The sequence below is a fragment of the Crocuta crocuta genome, unplaced genomic scaffold (assembly GCF_008692635.1).
Source record: "Crocuta crocuta isolate KB4526 unplaced genomic scaffold, BGI_CrCroc_1.0 scaffold971, whole genome shotgun sequence".
Lineage (NCBI taxonomy): Eukaryota > Metazoa > Chordata > Mammalia > Carnivora > Hyaenidae > Crocuta > Crocuta crocuta.
In genome coordinates this window covers 247486-260677 of record NW_027527401.1, presented here as the reverse complement: position 1 = coordinate 260677, position 13192 = coordinate 247486, and the positions used below count along the sequence as shown (strand labels likewise).

The 13192-nt window shown below is 58.7% G+C and overlaps 2 protein-coding genes across 2 annotated transcripts in view; one reads left to right on the top strand and one right to left on the bottom strand.

Moving 5' to 3' along the window:
• Positions 1-3443, bottom strand: part of ENTR1 (endosome associated trafficking regulator 1) — a 5724-nt gene extending 2281 nt beyond the window's left edge. Inside the window, exons 1-6 of the mRNA XM_077752974.1 lie at positions 3287-3443; positions 2588-2656; positions 1699-1814; positions 1063-1479; positions 484-557; positions 6-117 (exon numbers count right to left, since the gene is read on the bottom strand). Coding sequence (XP_077609100.1) covers positions 6-117; positions 484-557; positions 1063-1479; positions 1699-1814; positions 2588-2656; positions 3287-3332 — 834 coding nt within the window. The 5' untranslated portion in view covers positions 3333-3443. The remainder of the gene's footprint in view (positions 1-5; positions 118-483; positions 558-1062; positions 1480-1698; positions 1815-2587; positions 2657-3286) is intronic.
• An 830-nt stretch (positions 3444-4273) lies between these two features.
• PMPCA (peptidase, mitochondrial processing subunit alpha) lies at positions 4274-12362 on the top strand. The gene is made up of 12 exons (XM_077752962.1): positions 4274-4429; positions 4795-4874; positions 5336-5422; positions 6319-6413; positions 7367-7467; positions 8100-8363; positions 8708-8800; positions 8875-8993; positions 9110-9200; positions 9358-9420; positions 11085-11229; positions 12081-12362. Exons 1-12 carry the CDS (start codon positions 4373-4375, stop codon positions 12248-12250), a joined length of 1365 nt encoding a protein of 454 aa, XP_077609088.1. The 5' UTR covers positions 4274-4372; the 3' UTR covers positions 12251-12362.
• The last annotated feature ends 830 nt before the right edge of the window (positions 12363-13192 follow it).

The following is a 13192-nucleotide window of genomic DNA, read 5'->3' as shown; positions in this document are numbered from 1 at the left end:
CGTACTGTCATCAGCTCCAGGTTCTGCTCCACCTGCTGGACCGCTGACTCCAGGTCGTGGTAGTCACTTTCCTCCTTTATCATTTTCGCTTCCAGCTTCCGCTCCAGCGTCCTCACCCTTGGCAGAGGGGAGACCCAGTCACTGCCAGCTCGCGCACCCAGTTCTCAGAATGCGTCCAGGAGGCAGTTAGCTTGGGCGGGTTAGGCAGAAACCCCAAGACCCCGCTGCCACAGCGGGAGCCCAGACAGGGTCCCGACTGGCTCGCGGTCACCAGCTCTGCTGTTCTCATCACGTGTGCTCAGTTTGGGCCTAACGTTCCAAATAAACTTTCACTCAGAACACTAGCCACACGTCTGATGCTGAGGACCTGCGTGTGACGGAAGCCAGACTCGGCTCAACCCTGATCGCTTCGTTATTGATTTACGATGGGTTCGAGGGTTAGCAAGTGTTTGGAATTGCGGGCCTAACTAAGAGCTTACATACATTTCTGTTTGAGTTTCAGAGAAGCTCTGAACCTCAGTCAGCTTTCTTCTCAGCTTAGAATTTTCATCTTTCAGCTGCAGAAAAAGAAAATCCTCATTAGAATCCCTGTGTCTCACTGAAAATGGCTGAGATCTGTAATCTGGTTCTGGGACTCCCTGAGTAGCCAGCCTCCCATTAGCTTGCGGGGAGAAAGGCACGGACGTTAGTGTCTCCTGAAGGCCTCCGGTTACGGAGACCAACTGTCCTCATGACTTTTTTTAAGGGGATGATCAAGCCTCTTCTAGTCAAAGCACGGCAAGGTGTCCCTGAGCTGCCGCCCGGAGGGGACCCTTTCCCGTGGGTCTCAATTGCTCGTGCCTGAGCTGCGCCACACCCCATGGTGCTTGTCACACGCGGGATGGGTCAACGCGGGGCACCAGCGCACACGGGCTCCAACAGATGGCCGCACCACAGACCGTCTCATCCCCGGAGCCAAAACCCCAGGCCCCCATGGACACCAGGCGGCTCGGGGTCCTCCGCGAGTGCTCTGCTCACACACGGGTGCCGGCCAGGGCGCCGCCGTAGGGTGCCCCCACTTACTGCTTCATAGCTTATCTGCAGCGTCCGGAGGTGCCTGTCTCCCAGGGACTCTCTGTGAGCCGTGAAGTCTGCGCTGGGGCTCCCCGCCGGAGAGGCGCGGGAGTCAGAGTCGCTCAGCGTCCACGGGGGCAAGGTCTCGGGCCCCACCAGCTCCGACGGGGTGGAGAAGAAGGAGACGTACGTGCTGCAGGGCGACGTGCCGGCGGCGGCCCCCCCCGGGGAGCGGGTCTGCTCCACGCTGGACGGCAAGTAGGCCCCGTCCCAGCCGTCGTCCTCGTCGTCGTCATCATCCTCGGCCAGAAGGTCGCCAGCCCCTGTAGGGTCTTCGAAAAACGGCTGCTGATATTCCAGGCCGAACCCCACGGTCTGGGGGGGTGGGGAGCTGCGGCCGAGTCCCAGTGGGTGCCTTGTGGGTTCCTAAGGAAGGCGGCCAGACGCACCTCTCAGACTCAGAAGCCACTGGGGTGGCTCAGAGGCTCTCAGAAGCCTCTGAGAGCCAGGAAGGGTCCCACTGGCTTCAGCTGGGGCTCCCTCTGCTCCCCCTGCCCGAGCCTGCGGTGTCCCCCACATCGGGAGAGAGAGATGTCCTCCACGCGGTTTTCTGTGTCCGGTCGTTGAAACGATGCCTTGATTTACCTTTGAGTAAATCCGGTTATTAGCGGTGTCTTCTCCCGACAGGCCGAGGCTCTTGGTTTTCAGGAACTCTTTGAAGGAGAATGGATTCGCCTCTGCAAGATCTTCAAGTTTATCATCTGCAACGGTTAATGCACAACGCATGTCACAAATCCAAAAAGTCTCTTGAAACTCATTAAAAGGGAACTTCCCAACTCGTTTTTTTTTCTGGAAGTTTTTTTTTCTGGAACACAACCACATCTAAGATCTATGATCAGGACACACCCTCATCATCCCACCAGGACTCAGTGACGCTGGGAAACGAGAAGCCTGACCAATAAAACAGATCTGTACCCACGTTAAGAATCCCCCCCCCCACGGTTTCTGCCCCCAGGGATCACCTGGGGGGGGGGTCTCTACAAGGACATCCCATCTCCACCCCCACACAACCCAGTTAGTTGGCCTGAGGCATAATCTGTGCTGGGGACCATCAGTTCCAAAGGTGCAACAAATTGGGGATCACCGCCCCCCACCTCTATCCCTTTCCCTGCTTGCCCATCTGCCCTCCCCCTCTCTCAACTTCCTTCTCGTTCTTTCAGTCCACGATTATCAGAGCCCAGGTGCCAGCCTTGTGTGAAGCTGACTCCTGCTCTCCCTGCCCTTCCTGCCTCTTCAGACCCTTTTAGTAGGACTTCCTACCTCTCTGTCGTCCCGCATGTCCTGGCTTCTCCTGTCCTGTACCCTCTTTCCTTCTACTCTAAGCTCAACGACCGAATCTGTGGGACTCCACCCCCACCTCGTCTCTCAGGCTCCAGGCACAAAATTATCTGTTGTCAAACGGACAACCCACCATGGCCGTGTGCTTGGTATTTTGTGTTGGGCAGGGAGAGAAAGGATTGCCCAACTACTCTACCTCCAAAACGTGTCTCCTGGGCTCCCGGCGGACCTTGCTTGGTACACTTCCCCTTTCCGTAGCCAAAATCTGTAGAGACACCATCACCCAGCTGTGATCACCTTTGTGACAGCTTCTCTTCAACGTGGGGTCTCGGGCACAGTGATTCTCACGGCGCGAGGAACTTTCAAAACACAAGCCCCACGGCCCCTGCGCGTGGGCAGAACTTCTGTGGGCCCTGACTTTTATGATTTGGAAAAAGCTCCCAGTAGGCTCTGATGACCAGCAAGGCTGCACACACCCACCGGCCGTGGTTCCCTCTGAAGCCCCTCGTGGGCTGCCACTCCTCTCTGAGACCCCAGTGGAAGCACCTAAACTCTCACTGCGCACCCGGGCCGACGGGCAGCAGAACTGCTTGGGGGAGAACGAGGCCACTGCCCCTACTGGATGAAGGCTCTGCGGCCTTGCCCCCCAGCACCTGGAAGGAGCACCCGCTGGCATACCTCTCTTTCCGCACTTACCACCATCCTACGTTGGAAGTGTCTGTGTTGGGGGGGGGGACCCAAGGTCAGACTGTGAGCTCCTAGCTGGCGGGGGGCCTTTCAGCACCCGTGGGTTCCCAGGGGCCGGCGCAGGCGGCACTGAGTCCCATCGCTGGGTGGAGGGCGCAGCTAATGCTAACGTGGCGCCGGCTCGGGGTCCCTGAGGCTTGTCTCTCACCTGTGTCTCCCACGGAAGCTAGCACCGGACTGGGCACATAGCACATAAACGTCGGCCGAATGCCGAAGAAGTGGGAGTCCAGGTCCCTGCCATGGGGGCGCTCACAGTCTAGCTGGGGGAGACAAGACCGGCGCTCATAGAACGCAGGAGCTGCAATAACAACAAAAGCGATNCTGGAGGGGCTTCCCTGCCTGGGGCCCCGGTTCCGGGCGCCGAGCCACATCCGCCTGTCCTCTCCCGCCCCCGCCTCCCGGGCCGACGGGGCCAGTCGGGGGCCACGTGTCATCTCCGCCCCGGCGCCCGTCCTGCCGCGGCGGCCCCCTTGTGAGGCCGAGCCCGCGGGCGCAGCCAGGAGCGCGGGCAGAGTAGGAGCCGTCGGGTGAGCGCTTAGAAGTCGAGTCAGTGGGGTCCGACTGCGGGTAGAGAGCAGAGGGGTCGCGTCTGGAGGAGGGGGCGTTGACGCAGGAGGGGACGCACGTGAGGAGGGTCAAGCCCCCTGGCCCCACGGTAAGGGAGGAACGGAGGCGTTGGGGTTAAGGAGCCGGGCTATGATCCCGGAAGCACCCGCAGGCCCGTGGGATGCGGTGCTGGCGGGCGGTGGCGGAGAGGGCTTCAGGAGAGGACTTTGGATAGAGTTGGAGTCCAGACCCCCATGGGGGGCGGTGGCTTCTATTTAGACTCCAGTGAGGCAGTTGGGGGCCAAGGCGGAGCTCGGTGCCAGAAGAGGTTTAACCCGCACGGTCCTTAATTGTGTACTTTACAAGAGATGACGCTTGTGACTAGCTGACCGCGGACCCCTGGGCGGAGCCAGGATTTGTACCCGGCAACGGTGCTCCTGCCCGCGCCTCGTGTCGTCTCTCCGGGGCTAGTGTAGACGGGCCCTGCGGTCACCACGGGCTCCGCGGTCTCGGGTCTGTAACGGGACACCTTCCCTGCGTAGGTCCGGAGCCCCCGCACACAGGCGCTTCAGTAGCAGCGGGACCTATCCCGGCGTCCCGCTCTCCTCCCCGTTGCCCGGCGTGCCGGAGCCCGTTTTCGCAGCTGTCGACGGACAGGAGAAGTTTGAAACCAAAGTTACCACGCTGGATGATGGACTTCGCGTGGCGTCCCAAAACAAGTTCGGACAGTTTTGTACGGTGGGAAGTAAGTACTGTCGGTAGCGTGGCTGCTGTGCTTGGTACGTGGTTCGTGGGCTGGACTCGGAGGGGAAAGGACACTCTAGAATCTGGAAACGGTACTCTAAGCGCGAGCCGCCGTCTCGGTGGTGGGCTTTCTCCCTTTATACTTTCTGAGAATCCTAAACCTTCGCTGCCACGAATACCTGGCGTGGGACCCTGTGAGCGTCAGCAGGCGTGTGGCTGTGGGTACGCAGCCCGGGGAGTGGACACACCGTCGCCCTCCCGTGATTGAGCCCACCTGTCTGATCACACTGTTTTAAAGCTTTCTCTTGATTGAACCCCCCCTTCTCAACATTTGACTTAACTTGTCAATTTTCTTTTTATTACCAGTTCTTATTAATTCAGGATCAAGATATGAAGCAAAATATCTTAGCGGAATTGCTCACTTTTTGGAAAAATTGGCATTTTCGGTCAGTGTACAGTTTGTAACTTTTGAGACTTTGGGAAGGAGCTACCGAGTTTTAGTGTTTTTTAGAATGGGTATTTTGATAAACGACTGAGTTGCTAAGGTGTTGCTGCTAAAAGATCTTTAGATTGAAAGACAACTTGGGTTCACATGTTTTAAAAGCAAGAATAAATTTTCCTTTTAGAAACTGTATCTTAGAGGGGTGCCTGGGTGGCTCAGTCGGTTGAGCGTCCGGCTTGGCGCAGGTCACGATCTCACAGTTCGTGGGTTGGACCCCTGCGTCGGGCTCTGTGCTGACAGCTCAGAGTCTGGAGCCTGTTTCGGATTCTGTGTCTCCCTCTCTTTCTGCCCTTCCCTCATTCATGCTGTATTTCTGTCTCAATAATAATAAACGTTAAAAAAAAAAAACTATCTTAGAGATTGTTTTGGATTCCTTACTTAGGTTTTCTTGTTTGTTTTTACTAGTCAACTGATCGATTTGACAGCAAAGATGAAATTCTGCTTACATTGGAAAAGCACGGGGGTATCTGTGACTGCCAGACGTCAAGGTACGCCAGTTTATTTTGCATTTTGCATCCACGAACTATAGCTGTTATCCTTGGGCGGAGTCCCACCGCCTGGAGAGGCTGGGGAGGTTGGCGGTGAGAAGCGAGCCTGGCCTGGGCAGGGTTGGTTGGAGAATTTGGTGGAGGGAGCACGTAGGCGGCAACACTTGCAGCGGAGCAGGCACAGCAGAGCCAGGCAGTCCCCGGAGGTTGCTGGCTGGGCCGGGGGGACGCAGCAGGCCCCGTCCCCGGTGTGCTCTCAGAGCCGGCCGAGGGCTGCACCGCCGGTAGTGGAAGCGACAGCCAGGAACCAAGACTGGGGGCGTGGGGACAGGCAGCTGACCTGGTCTGGAAAGGAATGGCAGCAAATTGGACATTGGCCTGGGCTTGAAGGAGTTTGCCAGACCGAACGAGAGGAGGAGGCGGCCCAGACTCCGGGAACAAAGTGGGAGAGGCCCAGCCCGGAAGAGGCAGTGGTCCTTCTGGGAAGCGGGAGAGGCCTGGTACGGGGCCAGAGCACAGATGGGGGCAGGGGCTGTGGACGAGGGCAGGTGGAGTCTGTCAGACGCAGCTCCGTTCCCCAGCCGCGTGTTCCCCAGCCACGTAAGGCTGTGCGTGCCCCATGCTGACTGGTCAAGGCCAGGCAGCAGGTACTCCGGAAGCACGTGATGAAGTGCACCCCCGTGGTGCAGATGGCGGGGAGCCCATGCTCGTGAAAAGGTCAGAACTGGCCCTCGTCCACCTGGGCTGGGCAGCCGCTTTCACTCCAGCACGTGCCGGAAGTTACGCTGTAAGCCAGGACGTGCCAAAGTGTGTGCTGGTCCTCGGCGCAGATTGGGGAGTGGCCCCCATTGGTGTGCACCTGTTGTGACCCTGACACTTGGTGTCGTTTCTTCTTTCCAGGGACACCACCATGTACGCTGTGTCTGCAGATTCCAAGGGCCTGGACACAGTGGTTGGTTTGCTGGCTGACGTGGTCCTGCACCCCAGGCTCACAGGTGTGCCCTGCGCTGTGTGGGGTGTCTGGGGCCGGGGCACGGGGAGGCAGGGAGCCCAGCCCTCGAGGAAGAGCGCTGTGTGGCCCCCCAGGGGCTCAGCTACCAGTGAGCTGTCTCGGTGTCCATGAAGTAACGCTGATGGTCAGGAAAGTTCTTCGTGCTTAATACTTTGGTGTCAGTCTATACTTTTTGGCGTTTTTAGTGAAGTTGGATTTTTAAGGTGTTTTTAAGTTTTTATTCATTTACATAATTTTTATGCCCCATGTGGGGCTCAGACTCACGACCCCAAGGTCAAGAGTTGCACACTCCTCTGACTGAGCCAGCCAGGCACCCCTGGGTCTTTCATTTCTGAAAGGCATTTCGGACCGTCCTTACACACTCGGGCTGGTATGCTCACCAGGAGCTTCCATGTCCTGGTGTCCATCCCTTTCCTTGGCCCGGTGGTGGCAGGACTTTGATTCTCTGCCCAAAGTGGGCGAGAGCGGGCCATGCTGACCGTTCCAGCCACCCTGGCTGTGCTCTGGTCACGTCAGCCTGGCCTCGTAGTCCAGGTCACGGTGCCAAGTGAGGACCTTTCCGGTACGTGTTCCAGCTAGCTGATGACATGGCAGCCCTGATGTAGGACTGTGCCTCTTTTAAGCGCCTTCACGCAGCTTCATCCTCACAGCAGCCCTTTGGGATAGACAGGTCAGGGGCCTGAGTGCCTCTCATGGGAAGTAAGCTGGGGCTCAGAGCAGGGCCAGGTGACCATCTCATGGCTGAACCTGACGCCTCTAGGTTCTGCCCGCACGGCGCCGTCCCCCTCACACCAGTGCCCCCAGGTCTGCCCCAGGTGAAGGCAGAGGAGATGCCAGCGTCTGGCAGCCAGCGACGCAGCCCAGCCTGGTGGCGCAGGCCCAGGGCCCTCTCCGTCCTGGTGGGTGTGGCCTGAGCCTTGTCTGGGTCCCTTGCAGAGGAGGAGATTGAGATGGCGCGGATGGCCGTCCAGTTTGAGCTGGAGGACCTGAACATGCGGCCTGACCCAGAACCGCTTCTCACAGAGATGATCCACGAGGTGAGACAGAAAACTCGCACGTGCCCTCGTCCGCATCTGCGGCCCTCCTGCTACCAGGGCGGTTGGGAGGGGCTGCGTGCCTTCCTGAGGTCCTTCCTACAGGTTCTAGGTGTATACAGACAGGACGTTTTTGTTTTGTTTAATTAAAAACATTTTTTTTAATGTTTATGTTTGAGAGAGAGTGAGTGTGTGTGTGCGCGCACGAGCCAGCGAGCGGGGGAGGGGCAGAGAGGGGGAGACAGAATCCGAAGCAGCTCCAGGCTCTGAGCTGACAGCACAGGGCCGACACCGGGCTCGACCTCACAGACCGCGAGATCATGACCTGAGCTAAAGTCAGACGCTCAACCGACTGAGCCCCCCAGTCACCCCTTGGTGTATAATTCTTACAGTAACCAGACTTTTGTTGCTCTGTTTCTAGAGTGAGCCTTTTATTCCACATGGGGGTTTTTGAGTTTTCATCCTGGAGAGATAGGTTTTACTGTTTGTGGAAACACACAAAGCTACTCCCGCCAAGTTAGCTAAGGGAAGCACCCGTGGGCTCTCCCTGCCGCAGCCGGGGTCACGGCAGGCTTGGCACGAGGGGGACACCTGGCCGTGGCCTCTCGTCACCTGTGTCTCTCCTTCCTTTTTAGGCTGCTTATCGGGAAAACACAGTTGGCCTCCACCGTTTCTGCCCCATGGAAAACATAGCAAAGATGAATCGAGAAGTGCTTCACTCCTACCTGAGAGCCTACTACACCCCCGGCCGCATGGTGCTGGCTGGGGTCGGCGTGGAGCACGAGCACCTGGTGGAATGCGCCAGAAAGTACCTGCTGGGAACCCGACCGGCCTGGGGATGTGAGGAGGCTGTGGACGTCGACAGATCCGTAGCACAGTACACTGGGGGGGTCGTCAAGGTAAAGCGGTGACGGGAAACACCCCGTGACCTTGGGTCGTGTGTGCCTTTTTCCACTGGGGCTTTTGGCGCGTCGTCGGTTTGAATCTGCAGGTGTCGGGGTCAGCCATACGTTCGTGGCCTTGCCGGATACACGTTCTAGTGCCCGGGCGTGACAGGTGTTCCCCGCTTAAAGCTAAGAGCTCGCTACGAGTGGAGGGCGAAGGATAGTCCTTGTGTCCGGGGAGTTGATGGGCGCTCGCGTAGGAGTCTGCAGGCCTGTTTCTAAGCGGGTCTGAACTGCGGGGTTTTTGAGGCCTCCTTGCTTTTCCACGCGGGTACACTGCTCGCCCTTCTCGGTTTCAGCTGGAAAGAGACATGTCCAACGTCAGCCTGGGCCCTGCCCCGTTCCCCGAGCTCACGCACATCATGATAGGACTGGAGAGCTGTTCCTTCTTGGTAAGTGCCAGCGGGGCCCCAGCGCGGCGCGGGCGTCCCCTCCCGGCCAAGCCCTGCCCTCCCGTGTCCCGCAGGAGGAAGATTTCATCCCCTTCGCTGTGCTGAACATGATGATGGGCGGTGGCGGGTCCTTTTCCGCTGGCGGGCCTGGCAAGGGCATGTTTACCAGGCTGTACCTCAACGTGCTCAACAGGTAGGTGGGGTTCCTTTCGCTTGCCTGTCCGTCCTCGAGGTTGCCTGGCCCAGCTGAGGGTGCTTGCAGACCATGACACCGCCTTCCGGGTGTCCCTTCGTCCGTGTTCCCTACAGGCACCACTGGATGTACAACGCGACCTCGTACCACCACAGCTACGAGGACACGGGCCTCCTGTGCGTGCACGCCAGCGCCGACCCCAGACAGGTGAGGGCAGCCCCGAGCGTGGCGGCCTGCGCTTCCCGTGCGGGTCACGTCCCCAGACCCAGCTGGTCTCTGAGCGCGCGAGCGTCACCACCGGAATTAGAAGAGACAGGCTGTGAGGTCCCGGTGACACTCCTCATCTCCGTGCTCTCTTTTAAAGGTTCGAGAAATGGTGGAAATCATCACGAAGGAGTTCATTTTAATGGCTGGAACCGTGGACGTGGTAAGTAGGGCGCAGAGCCAGCCGCAGACGGCCCCGCTGTGCTGGCAGGTCAGCCGGGGTGGGGTGGCGGTGGTGGGCCCGGCCTCTGTGCCCCCAACACCCCAGCCAGAACAGTCCACCCCCAGGTGACCCGGGTCCGCAGCTGAGCTCCTCCCTCCTCCCTGCTCGCAGCACAGTCACTGCGCCCACAGCACCACCCGGGCTGCACCTGACTGGCCCCGGGTCCTTTTTCACCTCTATTGAGAGGAACAGCGCAGATCGGTCTTTTAAGATTTGTTTATCTTGAGAGAGAAATCGTGCAAGAGGGGAGGGGCAAAGACGGAGAGGGAGAGAATCCCAAGAAGACTCCATGCTGTTAGTGCAGAGCCCAACACTGGGCTTGAACTCACAAACCATGAGATCATGACCTGAGCCCAAACCAAGAGTCAGACACTAACTGACAGAGGCACCCAGGCCCCCCCCAAAAAGGAGCATTATTTTAAAAATAATATCATTGGGATCCCTGGGTTGCTCAATCAGTTAGTGTCTGGCTTCGGCTCAGGTCATGATTTCAGATTTGTGGGTTCAAGCCCCGGGTCGGGCTCTGTGCTGACAGCTCACAGCCTGGTTAGGATTTCTTTCTCCCACTCTCTTTGGCCCTCCATTTATTCTTTCTTTCGAAAATAAGTGTTAAAAAAATAACATAAAGGCTAAGCATCCAGTTTTGGCTCAGGTCATGATCTCATGGTTCAGGAGTTTGAGCCTTGCATCAGTCTTTACTGACAGCTAGCTCAGAGCCTGGAGCCTGCTTTGGATTCTGTGCGCCCCTCTCTCTGCNCCCCCACTCTACTTGTGTGTGTGTTCTCACTCTTTCTCTCTCAGAAGTAAATAAACTCTAAACAAAAATAAAAATAGTATCACATTTATGGCCCCTGGGTGGCTCAGTTCAGTGTCTGACTTGGTTTTGGCTCAGTTCATGATCCCACAGTTGTGGGTTTGAGCCCCATGTTGGGATCTGTACTGTCAGCACGGAGCCTGCTTAGGATTCTCTCCTCTCCCCCCTCCCCTGCCTGTCTCTCTCAAAACAAACTTATAAAAGAAAAATCTTTAAAAATAACATATTTAAAAGTTGGCATTGGTGGCTCTGTTAGCGGTCTGCTAGGAAGTACTTCCTGCTATTGCGAAGCTAATTTGAGGTAAGTTTTATTTGCCTGCAGTTGCCAGAGTAGAAAGCACTCGTCTTAAGTTGGGGATTATCATCCTTAAACAATGACACGGACTCTCAGCAGCCAGCGTCTCCCAGCAGGAGCACATGCTGTCTGGCGTCTGGCAGCTCCACGTTGGCCGGGCGCCGCCTCTCTCCCAGCCGCTCTGTGTGCCCTCGGTTTTGGGCTGAGCTTTGTGACCACAACTTGAGGGGAGTCCTGAAGTTAAATTCTGCACCTGGTCAGAGAGGCTCATGGCACAGCCTCGGGGTCAGAGAGGCGCTCAGCACAGCCGGGTGGATGGAGCTGGTTCTCTCTGAGTTCCTTGGGGAGCGCAAGCCCGGGTGCCTGGGCCCTGCACCTGGGGTCTGGCTGGAGCCGCAGACTGTTGAACTTGTCTTCCTCGCGGCTTGGACGTGAGTAGGCCACAGTGTGTGAGCCACCCGGAAGTGACGCGTGGGACTTGGTGCTTGTCCCCAGGCAGAGCTGGCCCGGGCCAAGACGCAGCTGACGTCCATGCTCATGATGAACCTGGAGTCCAGGCCTGTGATCTTTGAGGACGTAGGGAGGCAGGTGCTGGCGGCCCGTTCCAGAAGGCTGCCCCACGAGCTGTGCGCGCTCATCCGTGAGTACCGTGTCGGCTTCCTCCCCTCCCTCCCTGAAGGTGGCCTCGGCCCTGTTAAGGTGTGATGCCCGCGGGCTTTGGTCTGTACCAGCCCCACCTCACATCCCTGAGTACCGACCCCTGTGCCCCCCAGTTTCCACCGCTCTCGCTACTGCGCTGGGTTTCTAAGCGGATTCATGAAGATGATGGAAATGTTCACTCGGGGCCCAAATGGTGCGGGCCCTCACGGCGCTGCGGCAGGTCTTGGTCCTGGGTTCCCACGGCTTCCCGTGTGTGTCCCGCAGGAAGCCCTTGAGTTTCTTCTCAGGGTCACAGTTCTGTTTGTCTGCAGCTCTTTGGGGGACAAGTGTATTTTCACCCTATCAGATCCTCAGAGGGTCCATGACGTTTGTGACCTCGAGGCAGCTCCGGCACTCGCCCCCGCCCCTGGGGAGCCCCTCAGACCCTGGGCCCCGTCCTCCATAGCGAAGGCCAGCTGTGATGGGTGTGTTCCCACGCAGGCTGTGCTTCCGGGGCGCTCAGGAGGCCGGCCCGGGGGTGCTGTGTTGTTTCCCTCCTGCAGGCTCTCCACGCAGGTCACTCTGCGGGCGGGCTGCTCCGTGTTAGGTGCATCGGCTCCTGTGCGCAGGTGTGCTGAGAATAACTTGAAACCGTTGGTATATCCCTCTTTAGTAAGAAAATCTGTCACTCCACCCTGAGTGACGGTGCAGTCTACACACGCCTGAGTCTGGACTCTCTGGAGTCTGCAGCCCGGCCTGGGACCCCTCGGTCTGGGTAGTGACCACGGCCACGCGCGGAGAGTCTGGCAGGGCCCGGGCGTTCCCCTGAGGCTGTCATGTCCCCCATGCTAGGCAGCGTGAAGCCAGAAGACATCCGGAGGGTCGCCTCTCAGATGCTCCGCAGGAAGCCAGCGGTGGCCGCCCTGGGCGACCTGAGCGACCTGCCGGCCTACGAGCACATCCAGGCGGCGCTGTCCAGCCGAGACGGGCGCCTGCCCCGGACGTACCGGCTGTTCCGCTAGAGCCCATTGGCGATCCGGCCCCGATGCGGGCGGTGGATGGAGCACGTGTTCGTACATGTGTCTTTGGGTGTGAATTTAGTGCAGAAATTTTTCATAAAAGGTGCAAACTGGGGGACTCTTCTCTTAAACTCGATCAGATTTAACGTCGCCGAGCACAGCTCCGTGTCCGTTTCTTCAGGACTGAGCAGCACCAGCCAGTGGAATAGAGGTTGGTCTCCACCGCCGCGGCTAGAAACCAGGTGGAGCGAAAGAGCGTTGGAGGCGGTCACTGGTGGGAGACCGGCCAGTGCTCTCCGTGTCCCCAGAGGCCAGCAGCTTTGAGCCCATGCCAGCTCGTCTCCTAACGGGGGCCGCGGGGCGGGGTGGAAGCCCCTGGTCTGCACGGTGTTTTCCTTCACTCTCAGGACGGGGCTGAGAGGCCAGGCTCCACTGGCCGCATCCGGTAGCTGTGCGCTGTGTCCAGACTGCACGCGGGTCGGCGCCTGGGAGGGGAGGTGGGGTCTCTGCGGATCGCTGGCCTGTGTGAGGAGCAGAGCCGGAGGCCGGGAGCCTTCGCTTCCGCGGGTGCACGTCAGGAGTCGCCAGGCCAGGCAACTCGAGTAACGCTGGTTAGCAGTGCGGGGCCCGGAGGGGCACGCGCACACAGCCCCTGGGCCCCTCACGGGGGCCACGCCGTCCCTGCCTCTGGCCATGGGGTGGCGGGAACGCTTGGAGGAAACCCACCCTTGAACATTACTTTGGTTATTTAAGCCGCTTGCTTTTGCCAGAGCCCATCATCCTATCTTGATGCCTTCCTGGCACACGTACCGGCACCAGCAGACGTGTCTGCCTGCTGGGGGGCGGACCAGGGAGCCGAGCTGGAGCCAGAGGGGGGTGGGGGGGGGCATCTGTGTGGACCACCGGTGGTTGCAAATGATCCGGCGGTTACTGCCCTGGGGGGTA

Bases quoted from the DNA above. Each gene is read 5' to 3' on its own strand.
- PMPCA (XM_077752962.1), top strand. From the start codon at position 4,373: ATGATGGACTTCGCGTGGCGTCCCAAAACAAGTTCGGACAGTTTTGTA. The intron at 4,875-5,335 runs GTCAGTGTACAG...TGTTTTTACTAG, and splicing joins TGGAAAAATTGGCATTTTCG to TCAACTGATCGATTTGACAG. The intron at 8,994-9,109 runs GTAGGTGGGGTT...TGTTCCCTACAG, and splicing joins TACCTCAACGTGCTCAACAG to GCACCACTGGATGTACAACG.